Here is a 20,030-nt window from a genome sequence, read left to right on the forward strand (position 1 = left end):
CCCGGTGCGTGTACATGGGGTGTGCCGCATCACGGTGCCTGGGGCGTAGCTGGTGGCTTCGTAGTCCCTGTGCTCGTACACGGGGTGTGCCGCAACTGGGTGCGCCGCAACTCGGTGCCTGGGGCGTAGCTGGTGGCCTCGTAGTCCCTGTGCGTTTACACGGGGTGTGCCGCAACACGGTGCCTGGGGCGTAGCTGGTGACCTCGTAGTCCCTGTGCATGTACACGGGGTGTGCCGCAACTGGGTGCGCCGCAACTCGGTGCCTGGGGCGTAGCTGGTGGCCTCGTAGTCCCTGTGCGCGTACACGGGGTGTGCCGCAACTGGGTGCGCCGCAACTCGGTGCCTGGGGCGTAGCTGGTGGCCTCTAGTCCCGGTGCGTGTACATGGGGTGTGCCGCAACTCGGTGCCTGGGGCGTAGCTGGTGGCCTCGTAGTCCCTGTGCGTTTACTGGGGGTGTACCGCAACTCGGTGCTAAGCCGAGAACAGCTGATAGGCCATACAATTACGTTTCTGGACCTAAATAAAAAAATAAAAAAAAATTCTAATGTTTTGTAGTTTTAGAGTGGTATGCATTTTTTTAAGTGTTATACTCACCTTGCTCCTCATTATTCGATCCGTGACTAAAGATTTTTGCTACTCAATCATAATTAACCTTAATATTTATAACAATTCAAAATAAAATCAAATATGCTTTACTTTTAGGTATACAATTATTTGGAAGACTTACGCGTCATAAATAATAACCATTAAAAAATTAACTGGTAAAGTTATTGACAGATTTAGTGTAATAGATATATACTTCATTTCTTTACATAATCCCCATTCAGCTTTAGCGCTTTTCGTAACGCCGCACCAGTTTCTTTAACTCTTCTGCATATATTTTTGTCGCCTGGGAATTAAACCAGTTCACAACAGTAGTATTTAGTTCTTCGTCGTCAGCTTGACGAAGGACAGTTTGTAGACACCCACAGTGTGTCCGCGGCAATTTCTTCAAAGACAGTACAGCAACAGAGGCCAGTCTCTCAGATCACCGCAGCTGCAAGCGAGACACACGCCCGGCAGGCATGGCTACTGGCCGGCTACCCGCAGTGCAGACGAGTGTAGCGGGAAGCCAGCACACAGGGGCTACTGGCCGGCTAGCCCAGTCGACAAGGAGAGCGAGGTCAGACGTGTGATGCCCCTGTGTGCCGTCTTCCCGCTTCACTCGTCTGCACTGCGGGTAGAAGCACTTCCTGGCGGTTGAATTCTCAGGTGGCGAACATCTATGCAGTAGAGTTAAAGAAACTGATGCGGCGTTACTAATAGCGCAGAAAGCTGAATGGGGATTATGTAAAAAAATTAATTATATATGTAGTTAACTGAAGCTGGCAATAAAACCCCGCAATGGCTGGTTTTCAAATAAAAAAATGTCTGGAAATAGATATTGATTAATGATTTAAATTGTTGGACTCTTAGGAAATATTAGTCTGATAATGCTGGTAGTTCTTACAAGTGATGTTCTAACGGGTGAGTTTAACCGAAATAATATCATCCTGGTAAATCTTATGCCTTGAGGTGGTTCTTGTAGGGCAGAGTGCCATTCATGATGGTGTGTGATATCTCACGAATGAGTACTACAGACTACGTTATGGCTTGCTGTTAGAAAAGCTGTATGTTAAACTGTAATGAAAGAGAAAAAGAGCTTAAGAAGCATTCTATGTTTATTTTTTGTACTTTCAGATTAGTTGTAAACTATATACAGTTTTGAAAATATTTATTTTTCAAATACTACTATATAGTTTTCTCTGAACCATTACCATACTAGTCGCTCATAAGTGATAGTATACAACCAACACATATGTATTCATAAGTGATATCATACAACCAACACACATGTATTCAGTGTTAAAATTTTGTGTCAGATTATGATTAACACTATATCAGACCTGCCAACTCTCACGATTTTGGTGTGAGGCTCACGATTTTAAGGTCCATCTCACGCCCTCACGCCAAAATAGTGTTTCCTCACGATTTTTTGAGGCCCCAAGATTTTGTTTGTTAAAGTTACAAAACAAGTTTTACGAAAGCTTACAGTAACGAGTTTCCATCAATACTCGAGTCACGTAAAGGAAGCAATTTTGCGTTTTGTAGCATGTGCCGTGCTGATTTTTCTATCTCGCATAGTGGAAGAGGAGACATTGTGAAACATGTCGCTACAAAAAAACACAACTAACACGTGAAGTGTATTGCTTCCAATAAAAAGATTAATTTTGCTGTGAACAGTGATAATAGTGTTACACGAGCAGAATGTTATTTTACATCTTTTTTAGTTGCGGCCCTGCATGATCACTACACGACAGCGCTAAATTATGTTCATCTAAATTAAATCTGCAATCTATAATTTGTTGAAATAAATTTTGAAGCAGAGACCATGTAACATATGTACAGGTATGTCACTTAAATTTAAAGATTCTCATTTGTTGTTTTTTATTTCTAATTTGTATTTATGGGCCTGAAAATTTTTATCGAGGACCTCATGATTTTTTAAATTTGAATGTTGGCAGGTCTGCTATATATATTTTTGATTTGTTGTAAAACTTTTAAATATGACGTAGCATTTTGTATTTCGTTCCGTTTGATCCTTTAATGAAGTTTGGTGAGGGGCTGACACAAGTGCCTGTTCTGTGTGTTCCAGGAGTTCTTGCTTGCCATAGATGTGACGTCATCGGGAACGCCAGAAGAGAAGCTAAAATGGGCCTTCCGTATGTATGACGTGGACGGGAATGGGGTGATAGACATACAGGAGATGACGAAAATTGTCCAGGTGAGCAGGTGTGCAATGTATCTAGTTTAAAGTTAACTAATGGAACCTATGCTAGTATGATAAAGCAAATCCTACATAGAGTAAAAATATGTATTTAAGTTTTCTATAAATTTTAGATTTTTATGACTTTTTTTTCCTCTCTTGTTTGGGGGTTTGATTTGTTGTATTATCTTCGGTTGTGTGTGTTATGCAACTACTTTTCACAGTGGAGATTTAAATACTATATTTTAAAAATCAGGCATGTATGCTTTTTTTTTAAAAAATAATGAAGTCTAATGTGAAGGTGGCTTTTTTCTGCTATGATTAAACTCTTTAGGTTTTTTTTATTTTATTAGAAATTTTTAATAATATATTTTCTGTAACTAAGACCATAGATGCAAGATGATATCTTTGGTAAAGACTAACTGCGAAATATTGCAACCTTTAGTAACGAAATTGCTATGTTGTGAAAAGTATTAAATATTTTTAAAAAATCCTGTAAATTTTATTTTTAATTTAAAAAAAATATGTTATAACTAATATTCATATAGTGAATAAAATAAATTTAAGGAAAATATTTAGAAATTTTTATTATTTAATATTACTGAATTGAAAAGTCAAGTTTTTTTTTATCTTTTTCTTTTCAATAAATATATTACATTCTTAACTAACCTTAGTATAAAGTAATATAATATAGTAACAAATTGAAAAATGAACATAAAGTATCATAATACATTTTATGCTTCTGAATGAAACTTCAGTAAACAAATAATTTTTGTTTTTATGTTTATGAATCACCTACACTATATTTATTCAGTAGTGTAATAACACAAGTGTTTAATCATATTTTGGATTGAGTGTGATGTATTTTACATTCATCTTTCTTAGACTGGTACATGACAGTCTAAGAAGTTGTTAGCAAATACCAGAAGGAAATTCAATTTAACTAAATAGTAATTATAAGGAATGGAATTTGCTATTGGTTGATTGTATATCTTTTGAGAAAGAAACAGTTGCATGTTAGATGATTATCAAGAGTAACAGCGTTGTGTGATTGCAAGCTGACAGGATGAATAGCAATTGCAGGTCAGGACTCTCAGGAGAAGTTTTGCCTTGGCTTGTGGGTGTTTTAAAGCCTGTGGAATTAAGAGAGAACATTTTAGTACCTGACGTAGTCGGAATGTCAGGGAGGAACCATACTTCTCCCAAAGATCGGGAGGATTCTCAAGGCAGATGACCCGCAACCTTGAGTTATAGACCTAGAAGGTGTTTCCTGGGGGTAGTCTACCAGAACCAGCTGTGGCTGACACTTATTATTATTATTATTATTATTAATATTGTAACATGCCCAACAACAGCCGAGGGCTTAAGTGGTGGGCACGACACATATATACAAGGACAACATATAAACAATACAAACAAAATACAAACAAACAAGTAAAGTTAAAATAAGTATAACTATTAAAAATAAACATCAAAATATAAAATGCATAAAAAGAAATATAAAACATAGACATTACAGTATAATGAAATTACGAATTGCAGGCTTATGTAAAAATTAATTTAAAAAACAATACATTATATACCTAGCTACACTTTCACAGATTAAGATGATCAATTGTATTGAAATTAGAAATGAGTTGAAAAATTATATCATTTTTTTTATGGTATGTACATAGGGTAGATGTTAAACGGCTGTTAAATTGGGGAATTCTAATGCCAGTATTATCAAGAATGGACTTACAATTCAATTTTGAACAGTAACAGTTTTTAATAAATACATAATCCAAATAGATCTATGCCTAGACCATCTTCTTCAGAGACAAGTCACAGCCATAAACAGGAATGTCACCTACACCATGTGTGACAGCATTCTCAATGTCCTACCAAACTGATTATACATGTGATAAATTACCAAAGTGAAGACTATTTATTCCATTTGAATTTATTTCAGAGGCACATGCACTAACAAGGCAACTAATTAATTTGTGCTTGATAATGGGATAATAGTAATTTTAGGTTACGACTTTATTTTCTTTGGTTACTTTTATCGAGATTAATGCATGAATCACGGTTACTTTTTAGATTGAAACTAAAGAAAATTCTAAGTCCGTTCCTTTTTTGAAACCTGAAAGAGAAGAATTTGGTAAGTTTGTTTATGGTTTTTTATTCGCCTCTTTTATAAAATATTTTATTACAAGTGCTAATATAATCTCAAAATGTGAGTCGAGCATGGTAGTAATTTTTTACTTTATACCCTTTGAAATATTGAATAGTTTCAGTAGTTGCTGAAGGATTTGTTCACTTCTTTTTTTCTTTTTCGAAGTAAGTATCAATTTTTCATTTAAAGTTTGTTTGTTATTGTTAAGGAGCTGTGATATTAAAATACGCATGTAAGTGTTTTTATCGGTTGTAAAGAGCGAATGGACAAAGCGATGAGTTATCAGGTGTTCGAGAGCATGTTGCTTTGTGCAGATGATCAGGTATTGGTGATGTCAAGGCAAAAGTTGTCTCACTATAATAGCTGGCAAAGTTGTGTTTTAAATATTTTTGTGTAGTATGGATACAGATAATAAAATAGAATATAAAATCGGCACTCTTAATGTTTAAAGTTAATTTTAATGGTTACTATGTAATATGGTTTAATTTATTTCAGAATTTTTAATTTTTTTACTTTTTATTTTACCTGGCCTTTTAAAATCCTCAGAACTTTTAGGAAATTTTAAGTGAAAATGGAATAAAATAATTTTTCTGAAAGAAATTTAAACCATACCGTGCAGTGATCAAATACAATTTTGACAATCTTTGATTGAAACTGAAATGTAGATATAGTGCAGTGTTTATCATGCTTAAGGCACACTACAAATTGCCAGCCTACATGTATTTTAAGGTGAAATACTGCTGTTGACCTTGGATGACAGGTAACATTAGAGTTCACTTTAACTTTATCGCAACTGTTGGTTTTCATATCGGTACAGTGTTTCCTGATTTAGAGTGGGTTACATTCCACATTTCATTATGATTTTCACATTTTTTGTTCACGAACAGAGTGCCAGAGGCCATGTGCTTGCAGGCCATCCACGACATGCTGGGCGCGTGCTCCGCCAACCGGCCGGCAGACTGGGCATGGAGCAGTGTGTGGAGCATGGAGCAGAGTGTGGACACGAAGGAGTGTGCTTGCAGGCCATCTACAACATGCTGGGTGCGTGGTCTGCCAACCGGCCGGCAGACAGCATGGAGCAGTGTGTGGACACGAGAGAGTGTGCTTGCAGGCCATCCACGACATGCTGGGCGCGTGGTCTGCCAACCGGCCGGCAGACTCAGAATGGAGCAGTGTGTGGAGCATGGAGCAGTATGTGGACACGAGGGAGTGTGCTTGCAGGCCATCCACGACATGCTGGGCGCGTGCTCCGCCAACCGGCCGGCAGACTGGGCATGGAGCAGTGTGTGGAGCATGGAGCAGAGTGTGGACACGAAGGAGTGTGCTTGCAGGCCATCTACGACATGCTGGGCGCGTGGTCTGCCAACCGGCCGGCAGACTCGGTATAGAGCTGTGTGTGGAGCATGGAGCAGAGTGTGGACACGAGGGAGTGTGCTTGCAGGCCATCCACGACATGCTGGGCGCGTGGTCTGCCAACCGGCCGGCATACTCGGAACGGAGCAGTGTGTGGAGCATGGGGCAGTGTGTGGAGCATGGGGCAGTGTGTGGAGCATGGAGCAGTGTGTGGAGCATGGAGCATTGTGTGGAGCATGGAGCATTGTGTGGAGCATGGAGCAGTGTGTGGACACGAGGGAGTGTGCTTGCAGGCCATCTACGACATGCTGGGCGCGTGGTCTGCCAACCGGCCGGCATACTCGGAACGGAGCAGTGTGTGGAGCATGGGGCAGTGTGTGGAGCATGGGGCAGTGTGTGGAGCATGGAGCAGTGTGTGGAGCATGGAGCATTGTGTGGAGCATGGAGCATTGTGTGGAGCATGGAGCAGTGTGTGGACACGAGGGAGTGTGCTTGCAGGCCATCTACGAAATTCTGGGCGCGTGGTCTGCCAACCGGCCGGCAGACTCGGAATGGAGCAGTGTGTGGAGCATGGGGCAGTGTGTGGAGCATGGGGCAGTGTGTGGAGCATGGAGCAGTGTGTGGAGCATGGAGCATTGTGTGGAGCATGGAGCATTGTGTGGAGCATGGAGCAGTGTGTGGACACGAGGGAGTGTGCTTGCAGGCCATCTACGACATTCTGGGCGCGTGGTCTGCCAACCGGCCGGCAGACTCGGAATGGAGCAGTGTGTGGAGCATGGGGCAGTGTGTGGAGCATGGGGCAGTGTGTGGAGCATGGAGCAGTGTGTGGAGCATGGAGCATTGTGTGGAGCATGGAGCATTGTGTGGAGCATGGAGCAGTGTGTGGACACGAGGGAGTGTGCTTGCAGGCCATCTACGACATGCTGGGCGCGTGGTCTGCCAACCGGCCGGCAGACAGCATGGAGCAGTGTGTGGACACGAGAGAGTGTGCTTGCAGGCCATCTACTACATGCTGGGCGCGTGGTCTACCAACCGGCCGGCAGACAGCATGGAGCAGTGTGTGGACACGAGAGAGTGTGCTTGCAGGCCATCTACGACATGCTGGGCGCGTGGTCTGCCAACCGGCCGGCAGACAGCATGGAGCAGTGTGTGGACACGAGAGAGTGTGCTTGCAGGCCATCTACTACATGCTGGGCGCGTGGTCTGCCAACCGGCCGGCAGACTCGGAATGGAGCAGTGTGTGGAGCATGGAGCAGTGTGTGGAGCATGGAGCAGAGTGTGGACACGAGGGAGTGTGCTTGCAGGCCATCTACGACATTCTGGGCGCGTGGTCTGCCAACCGGCCGGCAGACAGCATGGAGCAGTGTGTGGACACGAGAGAGTGTGCTTGCAGGCCATCTACGACATGCTGGGCGCGTGGTCTGCCAGCCGGCCGGTAGACTCGGAATGGAGCAGTGTGTGGAGCATGGAGCAGTATGTGGACACGAGAGAGTGTGCTTGCAGGCCATCCACGACATGCTGGGCGCGTGGTCTGCCAGCCGGCCGGTAGACTCGGAATGGAGCAGTGTGTGGAGCATGGAGCAGTATGTGGACACGAGGGAGTGTGCTTGCAGGCCATCTACGACATGCTGGGCGCGTGGTCTGCCAGCCGGCCGGTAGACTCGGAATGGAGCAGTGTGTGGAGCATGGAGCAGTATGTGGACACGAGAGAGTGTGCTTGCAGGCCATCTACGACATGCTGGGCGCGTGGTCTGCCAGCCGGCCGGTAGACTCGGAATGGAGCAGTGTGTGGAGCATGGAGCAGTATGTGGACACGAGGGAGTGTGCTTGCAGGCCATCTACTACATGCTGGGCGCGTGGTCTGCCAACCGGCCGGCAGACTCGGAATGGAGCAGTGTGTGGAGCATGGAGCAGTGTGTGGAGCATGGAGCAGAGTGTGGACACGAGGGAGTGTGCTTGCAGGCCATCTACGACATTCTGGGCGCGTGGTCTGCCAACCGGCCGGCAGACAGCATGGAGCAGTGTGTGGACACGAGAGAGTGTGCTTGCAGGCCATCCACGACATGCTGGGCGCGTGGTCTACCAACCGGCCGGTAGACTCGGAATGGAGCAGTGTGTGGAGCATGGAGCAGTGTGTGGACACGAGGGAGTGTGCTTGCAGGCCATCTACGACATGCTGGGCGCGTGGTCTGCCAACCGGCCGGCAGACAGCATGGAGCAGTGTGTGGACACGAGAGAGTGTGCTTGCAGGCCATCCACGACATGCTGGGCGCGTGGTCTACCAACCGGCCGGTAGACTCGGAATGGAGCAGTGTGTGGAGCATGGAGCAGTATGTGGACACGAGGGAGTGTGCTTGCAGGCCATCTACTACATGCTGGGCGCGTGGTCTGCCAACCGGCCGGCAGACTGGGCATGGAGCAGTGTGTGGAGCATGGAGCAGAGTGTGGACACGAGGGAGTGTGCTTGCAGGCCATCTACGACATGCTGGGCGCGTGCTCTGCCAGCCGGCCGGCAGACTCGGCATGGAGCAGTGTGTGGAGCATGGAGCAGTGTGTGGACACGAGGGAGTGTGCTTGCAGGGCATCTACTACATGCTGGGCGCGTGCTCCGCCAACCGGCCGGCAGACTGGGCATGGAGCAGTGTGTGGAGCATGGAGCAGTGTGTGGAGCATGGAGCAGTGTGTGGACACGAGGGAGTGTGCTTGCAGGGCATCTACGACATGCTGGGCGCGTGGTCTGCCAACCGGCCCGCAGACTCGGCATGGAGCAGTGTGTGGAGCATGGAGCAGTGTGTGGAGCATGGAGCAGTGTGTGGACACGAGGGAGTGTGCTTGCAGGGCATCTACTACATGCTGGGCGCGTGCTCCGCCAACCGGCCGGCAGACTGGGCATGGAGCAGTGTGTGGAGCATGGAGCAGTGTGTGGACACGAGGGAGTGTGCTTGCAGGGCATCTACGACATGCTTGGCGCGTGGTCTGCCAACCGGCCGGCAGACAGCATGTGTCAGTGTCTGGAGCATGGAGCAGCGTGTGGACACGAGGGAGTGTGCTTGCAGGGCATCTACGACATGCTGGGCGCGTGCTCTGCCAACCGGCCGGCAGACTGGGCATGGAGCAGTGTGTGGAGCATGGAGCAGTGTGTGGACACGAGGGAGTGTGCTTGCAGGCCATCTACGACATGCTGGGCGCGTGCTCTGCCAACCGGCCCGCAGACTCGGCATGGAGCAGTGAGTGGAGCATGGAGCAGTGGGTGGAGCATGGAGCAGTGTGTGGAGCATGGAGCAGTGTGTGGACTCGAGGGAGTGTGCTTGCAGGCCATCTACGACATGCTGGGCGCGTGGTCTGCCAACCGGCCCGCAGACTCGGCATGGAGCAGTGTGTGGAGCATGGAGCAGTGTGTGGACACGAGGGAGTGTGCTTGCAGGGCATCTACTACATGCTGGGCGCGTGCTCCGCCAACCGGCCGGCAGACTGGGCATGGAGCAGTGTGTGGAGCATGGAGCAGTGTGTGGAGCATGGAGCAGTGTGTGGACACGAGGGAGTGTGCTTGCAGGGCATCTACGACATGCTTGGCGCGTGGTCTGCCAACCGGCCGGCAGACAGCATGGAGCAGTGTCTGGAGCATGGAGCAGCGTGTGGACACGAGGGAGTGTGCTTGCAGGGCATCTACGACATGCTTGGCGCGTGGTCTGCCAACCGGCCGGCAGACAGCATGGAGCAGTGTGTGGAGCATGGAGCAGTGTGTGGACACGAGGGAGTGTGCTTGCAGGGCATCTACGACATGCTGGGCGCGTGCTCTGCCAGCCGGCCGGCAGACTCGGCATGGAGCAGTGTGTGGAGCATGGAGCAGTGTGTGGAGCATGGAGCAGTGTGTGGACACGAGGGAGTGTGCTTGCAGGCCATCTACGACATGCTGGGCGCGTGCTCTGCCAACCGGCCCGCAGACTCGGCATGGAGCAGTGAGTGGAGCATGGAGCAGTGGGTGGAGCATGGAGCAGTGTGTGGAGCATGGAGCAGTGTGTGGACTCGAGGGAGTGTGCTTGCAGGCCATCTACGACATGCTGGGCGCGTGCTCTGCCAACCGGCCGGCAGACTGGGCATGGAGCAGTGTGTGGAGCATGGAGCAGTGTGTGGACACGAGGGAGTGTGTGGACACGAGGGAGTGTGCTTGCAGGGCATCTACTACATGCTGGGCGCGTGCTCCGCCAACCGGCCGGCAGACTGGGCATGGAGCAGTGTGTGGAGCATGGAGCAGTGTGTGGAGCATGGAGCAGTGTGTGGACACGAGGGAGTGTGCTTGCAGGGCATCTACGACATGCTGGGCGCGTGCTCTGCCAGCCGGCCGGCAGACTCGGCATGGAGCAGTGTGTGGAGCATGGAGCAGTGTGTGGAGCATGGAGCAGTGTGTGGACACGAGGGAGTGTGCTTGCAGGCCATCTACGACATGCTGGGCGCGTGCTCTGCCAACCGGCCCGCAGACTCGGCATGGAGCAGTGAGTGGAGCATGGAGCAGTGGGTGGAGCATGGAGCAGTGTGTGGAGCATGGAGCAGTGTGTGGACTCGAGGGAGTGTGCTTGCAGGCCATCTACGACATGCTGGGCGCGTGCTCTGCCAACCGGCCGGCAGACTGGGCATGGAGCAGTGTGTGGAGCATGGAGCAGTGTGTGGACACGAGGGAGTGTGTGGACACGAGGGAGTGTGCTTGCAGGGCATCTACTACATGCTGGGCGCGTGCTCCGCCAACCGGCCGGCAGACTGGGCATGGAGCAGTGTGTGGAGCATGGAGCAGTGTGTGGAGCATGGAGCAGTGTGTGGACACGAGGGAGTGTGCTTGCAGGGCATCTACGACATGCTGGGCGCGTGCTCTGCCAGCCGGCCGGCAGACTCGGCATGGAGCAGTGTGTGGAGCATGGAGCAGTGTGTGGAGCATGGAGCAGTGTGTGGACACGAGGGAGTGTGCTTGCAGGGCATCTACGACATGCTGGGCGCGTGGTCTGCCAACCGGCCCGCAGACTCGGCATGGAGCAGTGTGTGGAGCATGGAGCAGTGTGTGGAGCATGGAGCAGTGTGTGGACACGAGGGAGTGTGCTTGCAGGGCATCTACTACATGCTGGGCGCGTGCTCCGCCAACCGGCCCGCAGACTCGGCATGGAGCAGTGAGTGGAGCATGGAGCAGTGGGTGGAGCATGGAGCAGTGTGTGGAGCATGGAGCAGTGTGTGGACACGAGGGAGTGTGCTTGCAGGGCATCTACGACATGCTGGGCGCGTGCTCTGCCAACCGGCCGGCAGACTGGGCATGGAGCAGTGTGTGGAGCATGGAGCAGTGTGTGGACACGAGGGAGTGTGCTTGCAGGGCATCTACTACATGCTGGGCGCGTGCTCCGCCAACCGGCCGGCAGACTGGGCATGGAGCAGTGTGTGGAGCATGGAGCAGTGTGTGGAGCATGGAGCAGTGTGTGGACACGAGGGAGTGTGCTTGCAGGGCATCTACGACATGCTGGGCGCGTGCTCTGCCAGCCGGCCGGCAGACTCGGCATGGAGCAGTGTGTGGAGCATGGAGCAGTGTGTGGACACGAGGGAGTGTGCTTGCAGGCCATCTACGACATGCTGGGCGCGTGGTCTGCCAACCGGCCGGCAGACTGGGCATGGAGCAGTGTGTGGAGCATGGAGCACTGTGTGGACTCGAGGGAGTGTGCTTGCAGGCCATCCACGACATGCTGGGCGCGTGGTCTACCAACCGGCCGGCAGACTCGGAATGGAGCAGTGTGTGGAGCATGGAGCAGTATGTGGACACGAGGGAGTGTGCTTGCAGGCCATCTACGACATGCTGGGCGCGTGGTCTGCCAACCGGCCGGCAGACTGGGCATGGAGCAGTGTGTGGAGCATGGAGCAGTGTGTGGACACGAGGGAGTGTGCTTGCAGGGCATCTACTACATGCTGGGCGCGTGCTCCGCCAACCGGCCGGCAGACTGGGCATGGAGCAGTGTGTGGAGCATGGAGCAGTGTGTGGAGCATGGAGCAGTGTGTGGAGCATGGAGCAGTGTGTGGACACGAGGGAGTGTGCTTGCAGGGCATCTACGACATGCTGGGCGCGTGCTCCGCCAACCGGCCGGCAGACTGGGCATGGAGCAGTGTGTGGAGCATGGAGCAGTGTGTGGACTCGAGGGAGTGTGCTTGCAGGCCATCCACGACATGCTGGGCGCGTGGTCTACCAACCGGCCGGCAGACTCGGAATGTAGCAGTGTGTGGAGCATGGAGCAGTGTGTGGAGCATGGAGCAGTGTGTGGACACGAGGGAGTGTGCTTGCAGGCCATCTACGACATGCTGGGCGCGTGCTCCGCCAACCGGCCGGCAGACTGGGCATGGAGCAGTGTGTGGAGCATGGAGCAGTGTGTGGAGCATGGAGCAGTGTGTGGACACGAGGGAGTGTGCTTGCAGGGCATCTACGACATGCTGGGCGCGTGGTCTGCCAACCGGCCGGCAGACTCGGAATGGAGCAGTGTGTGGAGCATGGAGCAGTGTGTGGACTCGAGGGAGTGTGCTTGAAGGCCATCCACGACATGCTGGGCGCGTGGTCTGCCAACCGGCCGGCAGACTGGGCATGGAGCAGTGTGTGGAGCATGGAGCAGTGTGTGGACTCGAGGGAGTGTGCTTGCAGGCCATCCACGACATGCTGGGCGCGTGGTCTACCAACCGGCCGGCAGACTGGGCATGGAGCAGTGTGTGGAGCATGGAGCAGTGTGTGGAGCATGGAGCAGTGTGTGGACACGAGGGAGTGTGCTTGCAGGGCATCTACGACATGCTGGGCGCGTGGTCTGCCAACCGGCCGGCAGACTCGGAATGGAGCAGTGTGTGGAGCATGGAGCAGTGTGTGGACTCGAGGGAGTGTGCTTGAAGGCCATCCACGACATGCTGGGCGCGTGGTCTGCCAACCGGCCGGCAGACTGGGCATGGAGCAGTGTGTGGAGCATGGAGCAGTGTGTGGACTCGAGGGAGTGTGCTTGAAGGCCATCCACGACATGCTGGGCGCGTGGTCTACCAACCGGCCGGCAGACTCGGAATGGAGCAGTGTGTGGAGCATGGAGCAGTATGTGGACACGAGGGAGTGTGCTTGCAGGCCATCCACGACATGCTGGGCGCGTGGTCTACCAACCGGCCGGCAGACTCGGAATGTAGCAGTGTGTGGAGCATGGAGCAGTATGTGGACACGAGGGAGTGTGCTTGAAGGCCATCCACGACATGCTGGGCGCGTGGTCTACCAACCGGCCGGCAGACTCGGAATGGAGCAGTGTGTGGAGCATGGAGCAGTATGTGGACACGAGGGAGTGTGCTTGCAGGCCATCCACGACATGCTGGGCGCGTGGTCTACCAACCGGCCGGCAGACTCGGAATGGAGCAGTGTGTGGAGCATGGAGCAGTATGTGGACACGAGGGAGTGTGCTTGAAGGCCATCTACGACATGCTGGGCGCGTGGTCTGCCAACCGGCCGGCAGACTCGGAATGGAGCAGTGTGTGGAGCATGGAGCAGTGTGTGGAGCATGGAGCAGAGTGTGGACACGAGGGAGTGTGCTTGCAGGCCATCTACGACATGCTGGGCGCGTGCTCTGCCAGCCGGCCGGCAGACTCGGCATGGAGCAGTGTGTGGAGCATGGAGCAGTGTGTGGACACGAGGGAGTGTGCTTGCAGGGCATCTACGACATGCTGGGCGCGTGGTCTGCCAACCGGCCGGCAGACTGGGCATGGAGCAGTGTGTGGAGCATGGAGCAGTGTGTGGAGCATGGAGCAGTGTGTGGACACGAGGGAGTGTGCTTGCAGGGCATCTACGACATGCTGGGCGCGTGCTCCGCCAACCGGCCGGCAGACTGGGCATGGAGCAGTGTGTGGAGCATGGAGCAGTGTGTGGAGCATGGAGCAGTGTGTGGACACGAGGGAGTGTGCTTGCAGGCCATCTACGACATGCTGGGCGCGTGGTCTGCCAACCGGCCGGCAGACTGGGCATGGAGCAGTGTGTGGAGCATGGAGCAGAGTGTGGACACGAGGGAGTGTGCTTGCAGGCCATCTACGACATGCTGGGCGCGTGGTCTGCCAACCGGCCGGCAGACTGGGCATGGAGCAGTGTGTGGAGCATGGAGCAGAGTGTGGACACGAGGGAGTGTGCTTGCAGGCCATCTACGACATGCTGGGCGCGTGGTCTGCCAACCGGCCGGCAGACTGGGCATGGAGCAGTGTGTGGAGCATGGAGCAGAGTGTGGACACGAGGGAGTGTGCTTGCAGGCCATCTACGACATGCTGGGCGCGTGGTCTGCCAACCGGCCGGCAGACTGGGCATGGAGCAGTGTGTGGAGCATGGAGCAGAGTGTGGACACGAGGGAGTGTGCTTGCAGGCCATCTACGACATGCTGGGCGCGTGCTCTGCCAGCCGGCCGGCAGACTCGGCATGGAGCAGTGTGTGGAGCATGGAGCAGTGTGTGGACACGAGGGAGTGTGCTTGCAGGCCATCTACGACATGCTGGGCGCGTGGTCTGCCAACCGGCCGGCAGACTGGGCATGGAGCAGTGTGTGGAGCATGGAGCAGAGTGTGGACACGAGGGAGTGTGCTTGCAGGCCATCTACGACATGCTGGGCGCGTGCTCTGCCAGCCGGCCGGCAGACTCGGCATGGAGCAGTGTGTGGAGCATGGAGCAGTGTGTGGACACGAGGGAGTGTGCTTGCAGGCCATCTACGAAATTCTGGGCGCGTGCTCTGCCAGCCGGCCGGCAGACTCGGCATGGAGCAGTGTGTGGAGCATGGAGCAGTGTGTGGACACGAGGGAGTGTGCTTGCAGGCCATCTACGAAATTCTGGGCGCGTGCTCTGCCAGCCGGCCGGCAGACTCGGCATGGAGCAGTGTGTGGAGCATGGAGCAGTGTGTGGACACGAGGGAGTGTGCTTGCAGGGCATCTACGACATTCTGGGCGCGTGGTCTGCCAACCGGCCGGCAGACTGGGCATGGAGCAGTGTGTGGAGCATGGAGCAGTGTGTGGAGCATGGAGCAGTGTGTGGACACGAGGGAGTGTGCTTGCAGGGCATCTACGACATGCTGGGCGCGTGGTCTGCCAACCGGCCGGCAGACTGGGCATGGAGCAGTGTGTGGAGCATGGAGCAGTGTGTGGAGCATGGAGCAGTGTGTGGACACGAGGGAGTGTGCTTGCAGGGCATCTACGACATGCTGGGCGCGTGCTCCGCCAACCGGCCGGCAGACTGGGCATGGAGCAGTGTGTGGAGCATGGAGCAGTGTGTGGAGCATGGAGCAGTGTGTGGACACGAGGGAGTGTGCTTGCAGGCCATCTACGACATGCTGGGCGCGTGGTCTGCCAACCGGCCGGCAGACTGGGCATGGAGCAGTGTGTGGAGCATGGAGCAGAGTGTGGACACGAGGGAGTGTGCTTGCAGGCCATCTACGACATGCTGGGCGCGTGCTCTGCCAGCCGGCCGGCAGACTCGGCATGGAGCAGTGTGTGGAGCATGGAGCAGTGTGTGGACACGAGGGAGTGTGCTTGCAGGCCATCTACGACATGCTGGGCGCGTGGTCTGCCAACCGGCCGGCAGACTGGGCATGGAGCAGTGTGTGGAGCATGGAGCAGAGTGTGGACACGAGGTAGTGTGCTTGCAGGCCATCTACGACATGCTGGGCGCGTGCTCTGCCAGCCGGCCGGCAGACTCGGCATGGAGCAGTGTGTGGAGCATGGAGCAGTGTGTGGACACGAGGGAGTGTGCTTGCAGGCCATCTACGAAATTCTGGGCGCGTGCTCTGCCAGCCGGCCGGCAGACTCGGCATGGAGCAGTGTGTGGAGCATGGAGCAGTGTGTGGACACGAGGGAGTGTGCTTGCAGGCCATCTACGAAATTCTGGGCGCGTGGTCTGCCAACCGGCCGGCAGACTCGGAATGGAGCAGTGTGTGGAGCATGGAGCAGAGTGTGGACACGAGGGAGTGTGCTTGCAGGCCATCTACGACATTCTGGGCGCGTGGTCTGCCAACCGGCCGGCAGACTCGGAATGGAGCAGTGTGTGGAGCATGGAGCAGAGTGTGGACACGAGGGAGTGTGCTTGCAGGCCATCTACGACATTCTGGGCGCGTGGTCTGCCAACCGGCCGGCAGACTCCGAATGGAGCAGTGTGTGGAGCATGGAGCAGAGTGTGGACACGAGGGAGTGTGCTTGCAGGCCATCTACGACATTCTGGGCGCGTGGTCTGCCAACCGGCCGGCAGACTCCGAATGGAGCACTGTGTGGAGCATGGAGCAGTGTGTGGACACGAGGGAGTGTGCTTGCAGGCCATCTACTACATGCTGGGCGCGTGCTCCGCCAACCGGCCGGCAGACTGGGCATGGAGCAGTGTGTGGAGCATGGAGCAGAGTGTGGACACGAGGGAGTGTGCTTGCAGGCCATCTACGACATGCTGGGCGCGTGGTCTGCCAACCGGCCGGCAGACAGCATGGAGCAGTGTGTGGACACGAGAGAGTGTGCTTGCAGGCCATCTACTACATGCTGGGCGCGTGCTCCGCCAACCGGCCGGCAGACTGGGCATGGAGCAGTGTGTGGAGCATGGAGCAGTGTGTGGAGCATGGAGCAGTGTGTGGACACGAGGGAGTGTGCTTGCAGGGCATCTACGACATGCTGGGCGCGTGCTCTGCCAGCCGGCCGGCAGACTCGGCATGGAGCAGTGTGTGGAGCATGGAGCAGTGTGTGGACACGAGGGAGTGTGCTTGCAGGCCATCTACGACATGCTGGGCGCGTGGACTGCCAACCGGCCGGCAGACTGGGCATGGAGCAGTGTGTGGAGCATGGAGCAGAGTGTGGAGCATGGAGCAGTGTGTGGTCACGAGGGAGTGTGCTTGCAGGCCATCCACGACATGCTGGGCGCGTGGTCTGCCAACCGGCCGGCAGACTGGGCATGGAGCAGTGTGTGGAGCATGGAGCAGTGTTTGGAGCATGGAGCAGTGTGTGGACACGAGGGAGTGTGCTTGCAGGGCATCTACGACATGCTGGGCGCGTGCTCTGCCAGCCGGCCGGCAGACTCGGCATGGAGCAGTGTGTGGAGCATGGAGCAGTGTGTGGACACGAGGGAGTGTGCTTGCAGGCCATCTACGACATGCTGGGCGCGTGCTCTGCCAGCCGGCCGGCAGACTCGGCATGGAGCAGTGTGTGGAGCATGGAGCAGTGTGTGGACACGAGGGAGTGTGCTTGCAGGCCATCCACGACATGCTGGGCGCGTGGTCTGCCAACCGGCCGGCAGACTGGGCATGGAGCAGTGTGTGGAGCATGGAGCAGTGTTTGGAGCATGGAGCAGTGTGTGGACACGAGGGAGTGTGCTTGCAGGGCATCTACGACATGCTGGGCGCGTGGTCTGCCAACCGGCCGGCAGACTGGGCATGGAGCAGTGTGTGGAGCATGGAGCAGTGTGTGGACTCGAGGGAGTGTGCTTGCAGGCCATCCACGACTTGCTGGGCGCGTGGTCTACCAACCGGCCGGCAGACTGGGCATGGAGCAGTGTGTGGAGCATGGAGCAGCGTGTGGACACGAGGGAGTGTGCTTGCAGGCCATCTACGACATGCTGGGCGCGTGGTCTACCAACCGGCCGGCAGACTCGGAATGGAGCAGTGTGTGGAGCATGGAGCAGTATGTGGACACGAGGGAGTGTGCTTGCAGGCCATCTACGACATGCTGGGCGCGTGGTCTGCCAACCGGCCGGCAGACTGGGCATGGAGCAGTGTGTGGAGCATGGAGCAGTGTTTGGAGCATGGAGCAGTGTGTGGACACGAGGGAGTGTGCTTGCAGGCCATCTACGACATGCTGGGCGCGTGGTCTACCAACCGGCCGGCAGACTCGGAATGGAGCAGTGTGTGGAGCATGGAGCAGTATGTGGACACGAGGGAGTGTGCTTGCAGGCCATCTACGACATGCTGGGCGCGTGGTCTACCAACCGGCCGGCAGACTGGGCATGGAGCAGTGTGTGGAGCATGGAGCAGCGTGTGGACACGAGGGAGTGTGCTTGCAGGCCATCTACGACATGCTGGGCGCGTGGTCTACCAACCGGCCGGCAGACTCGGAATGGAGCAGTGTGTGGAGCATGGAGCAGTATGTGGACACGAGGGAGTGTGCTTGCAGGCCATCTACGACATGCTGGGCGCGTGGTCTGCCAACCGGCCGGCAGACTGGGCATGGAGCAGTGTGTGGAGCATGGAGCAGTATGTGGACACGAGGGAGTGTGCTTGCAGGCCATCTACGACATGCTGGGCGCGTGGTCTACCAACCGGCCGGCAGACTCGGAATGGAGCAGTGTGTGGAGCATGGAGCAGTATGTGGACACGAGGGAGTGTGCTTGCAGGCCATCTACGACATGCTGGGCGCGTGGTCTACCAACCGGCCGGCAGACTGGGCATGGAGCAGTGTGTGGAGCATGGAGCAGCGTGTGGACACGAGGGAGTGTGCTTGCAGGCCATCTACGACATGCTGGGCGCGTGGTCTACCAACCGGCCGGCAGACTCGGAATGGAGCAGTGTGTGGAGCATGGAGCAGTATGTGGACACGAGGGAGTGTGCTTGCAGGCCATCTACGACATGCTGGGCGCGTGGTCTGCCAACCGGCCGGCAGACTGGGCATGGAGCAGTGTGTGGAGCATGGAGCAGTGTTTGGAGCATGGAGCAGTGTGTGGACACGAGGGAGTGTGCTTGCAGGGCATCTACGACATGCTGGGCGCGTGCTCTGCCAGCCGGCCGGCAGACTCGGCATGGAGCAGTGTGTGGAGCATGGAGCAGTGTGTGGACACGAGGGAGTGTGCTTGCAGGGCATCTACTACATGCTGGGCGCGTGCTCCGCCAACCGGCCGGCAGACTGGGCATGGAGCAGTGTGTGGAGCATGGAGCAGTGTGTGGAGCATGGAGCAGTGTGTGGACACGAGGGAGTGTGCTTGCAGGGCATCTACGACATGCTGGGCGCGTGCTCTGCCAGCCGGCCGGCAGACTCGGCATGGAGCAGTGTGTGGAGCATGGAGCAGTGTGTGGAGCATGGAGCAGTGTGTGGAGCATGGAGCAGTGTGTGGACACGAGGGAGTGTGCTTGCAGGCCATCTACGACATGCTGGGCGCGTGGTCTGCCAACCGGCCGGCAGACTGGGCATGGAGCAGTGTGTGGAGCATGGAGCAGTGTGTGGACTCGAGGGAGTGTGCTTGCAGGCCATCCACGACATGCTGGGCGCGTGGTCTACCAACCGGCCGGCAGACTCGGAATGGAGCAGTGTGTGGAGCATGGAGCAGTATGTGGACACGAGGGAGTGTGCTTGCAGGCCATCTACGACATGCTGGGCGCGTGGTCTGCCAACCGGCCGGCAGACTCGGCATGGAGCAGTGTGTGGAGCATGGAGCAGTGTGTGGACACGAGGGAGTGTGCTTGCAGGCCATCTACGACATGCTGGGCGCGTGGTCTGCCAACCGGCCGTAAGAGTGGGCATGGAGCAGTGTGAGGAGCATGGAGCAGAGTGTGGACACGAGGGAGTGTGCTTGCAGGCCATCTACGACATGCTGGGCGCGTGCTCTGCCAGCCGGCCGGCAGACTCGGCATGGAGCAGTGTGTGGAGCATGGAGCAGTGTGTGGACACGAGGGAGTGTGCTTGCAGGGCATCTACTACATGCTGGGCGCGTGCTCCGCCATCCGGCCGGCAGACTGGGCATGGAGCAGTGTGTGGAGCATGGAGCAGTG

At 54.8% G+C, this 20,030-nt stretch overlaps 2 protein-coding genes across 9 annotated transcripts in view; both read left to right on the forward strand.

The window, feature by feature from the left end:
- The window catches only part of LOC134538507 (neurocalcin homolog), a 586,036-nt gene that overhangs the window by 526,689 nt on the left and 39,317 nt on the right, over positions 1-20,030 (forward strand). The window lies entirely within an intron of this gene.
- Positions 1-20,030, forward strand: part of LOC134538505 (neuronal calcium sensor 2) — a 560,474-nt gene that overhangs the window by 526,502 nt on the left and 13,942 nt on the right. For all 8 annotated transcript variants that reach the window (XM_063379883.1, XM_063379884.1, XM_063379885.1 and 5 more), the window contains one exon: positions 2,675-2,803. In XM_063379883.1, the coding sequence (XP_063235953.1) occupies positions 2,675-2,803 (129 nt within the window). The remainder of the gene's footprint in view (positions 1-2,674; positions 2,804-20,030) is intronic.

The sequence above is a fragment of the Bacillus rossius genome, chromosome 13, assembly GCF_032445375.1.
Source record: "Bacillus rossius redtenbacheri isolate Brsri chromosome 13, Brsri_v3, whole genome shotgun sequence".
NCBI classification, from domain to species: domain Eukaryota; kingdom Metazoa; phylum Arthropoda; class Insecta; order Phasmatodea; family Bacillidae; genus Bacillus; species Bacillus rossius.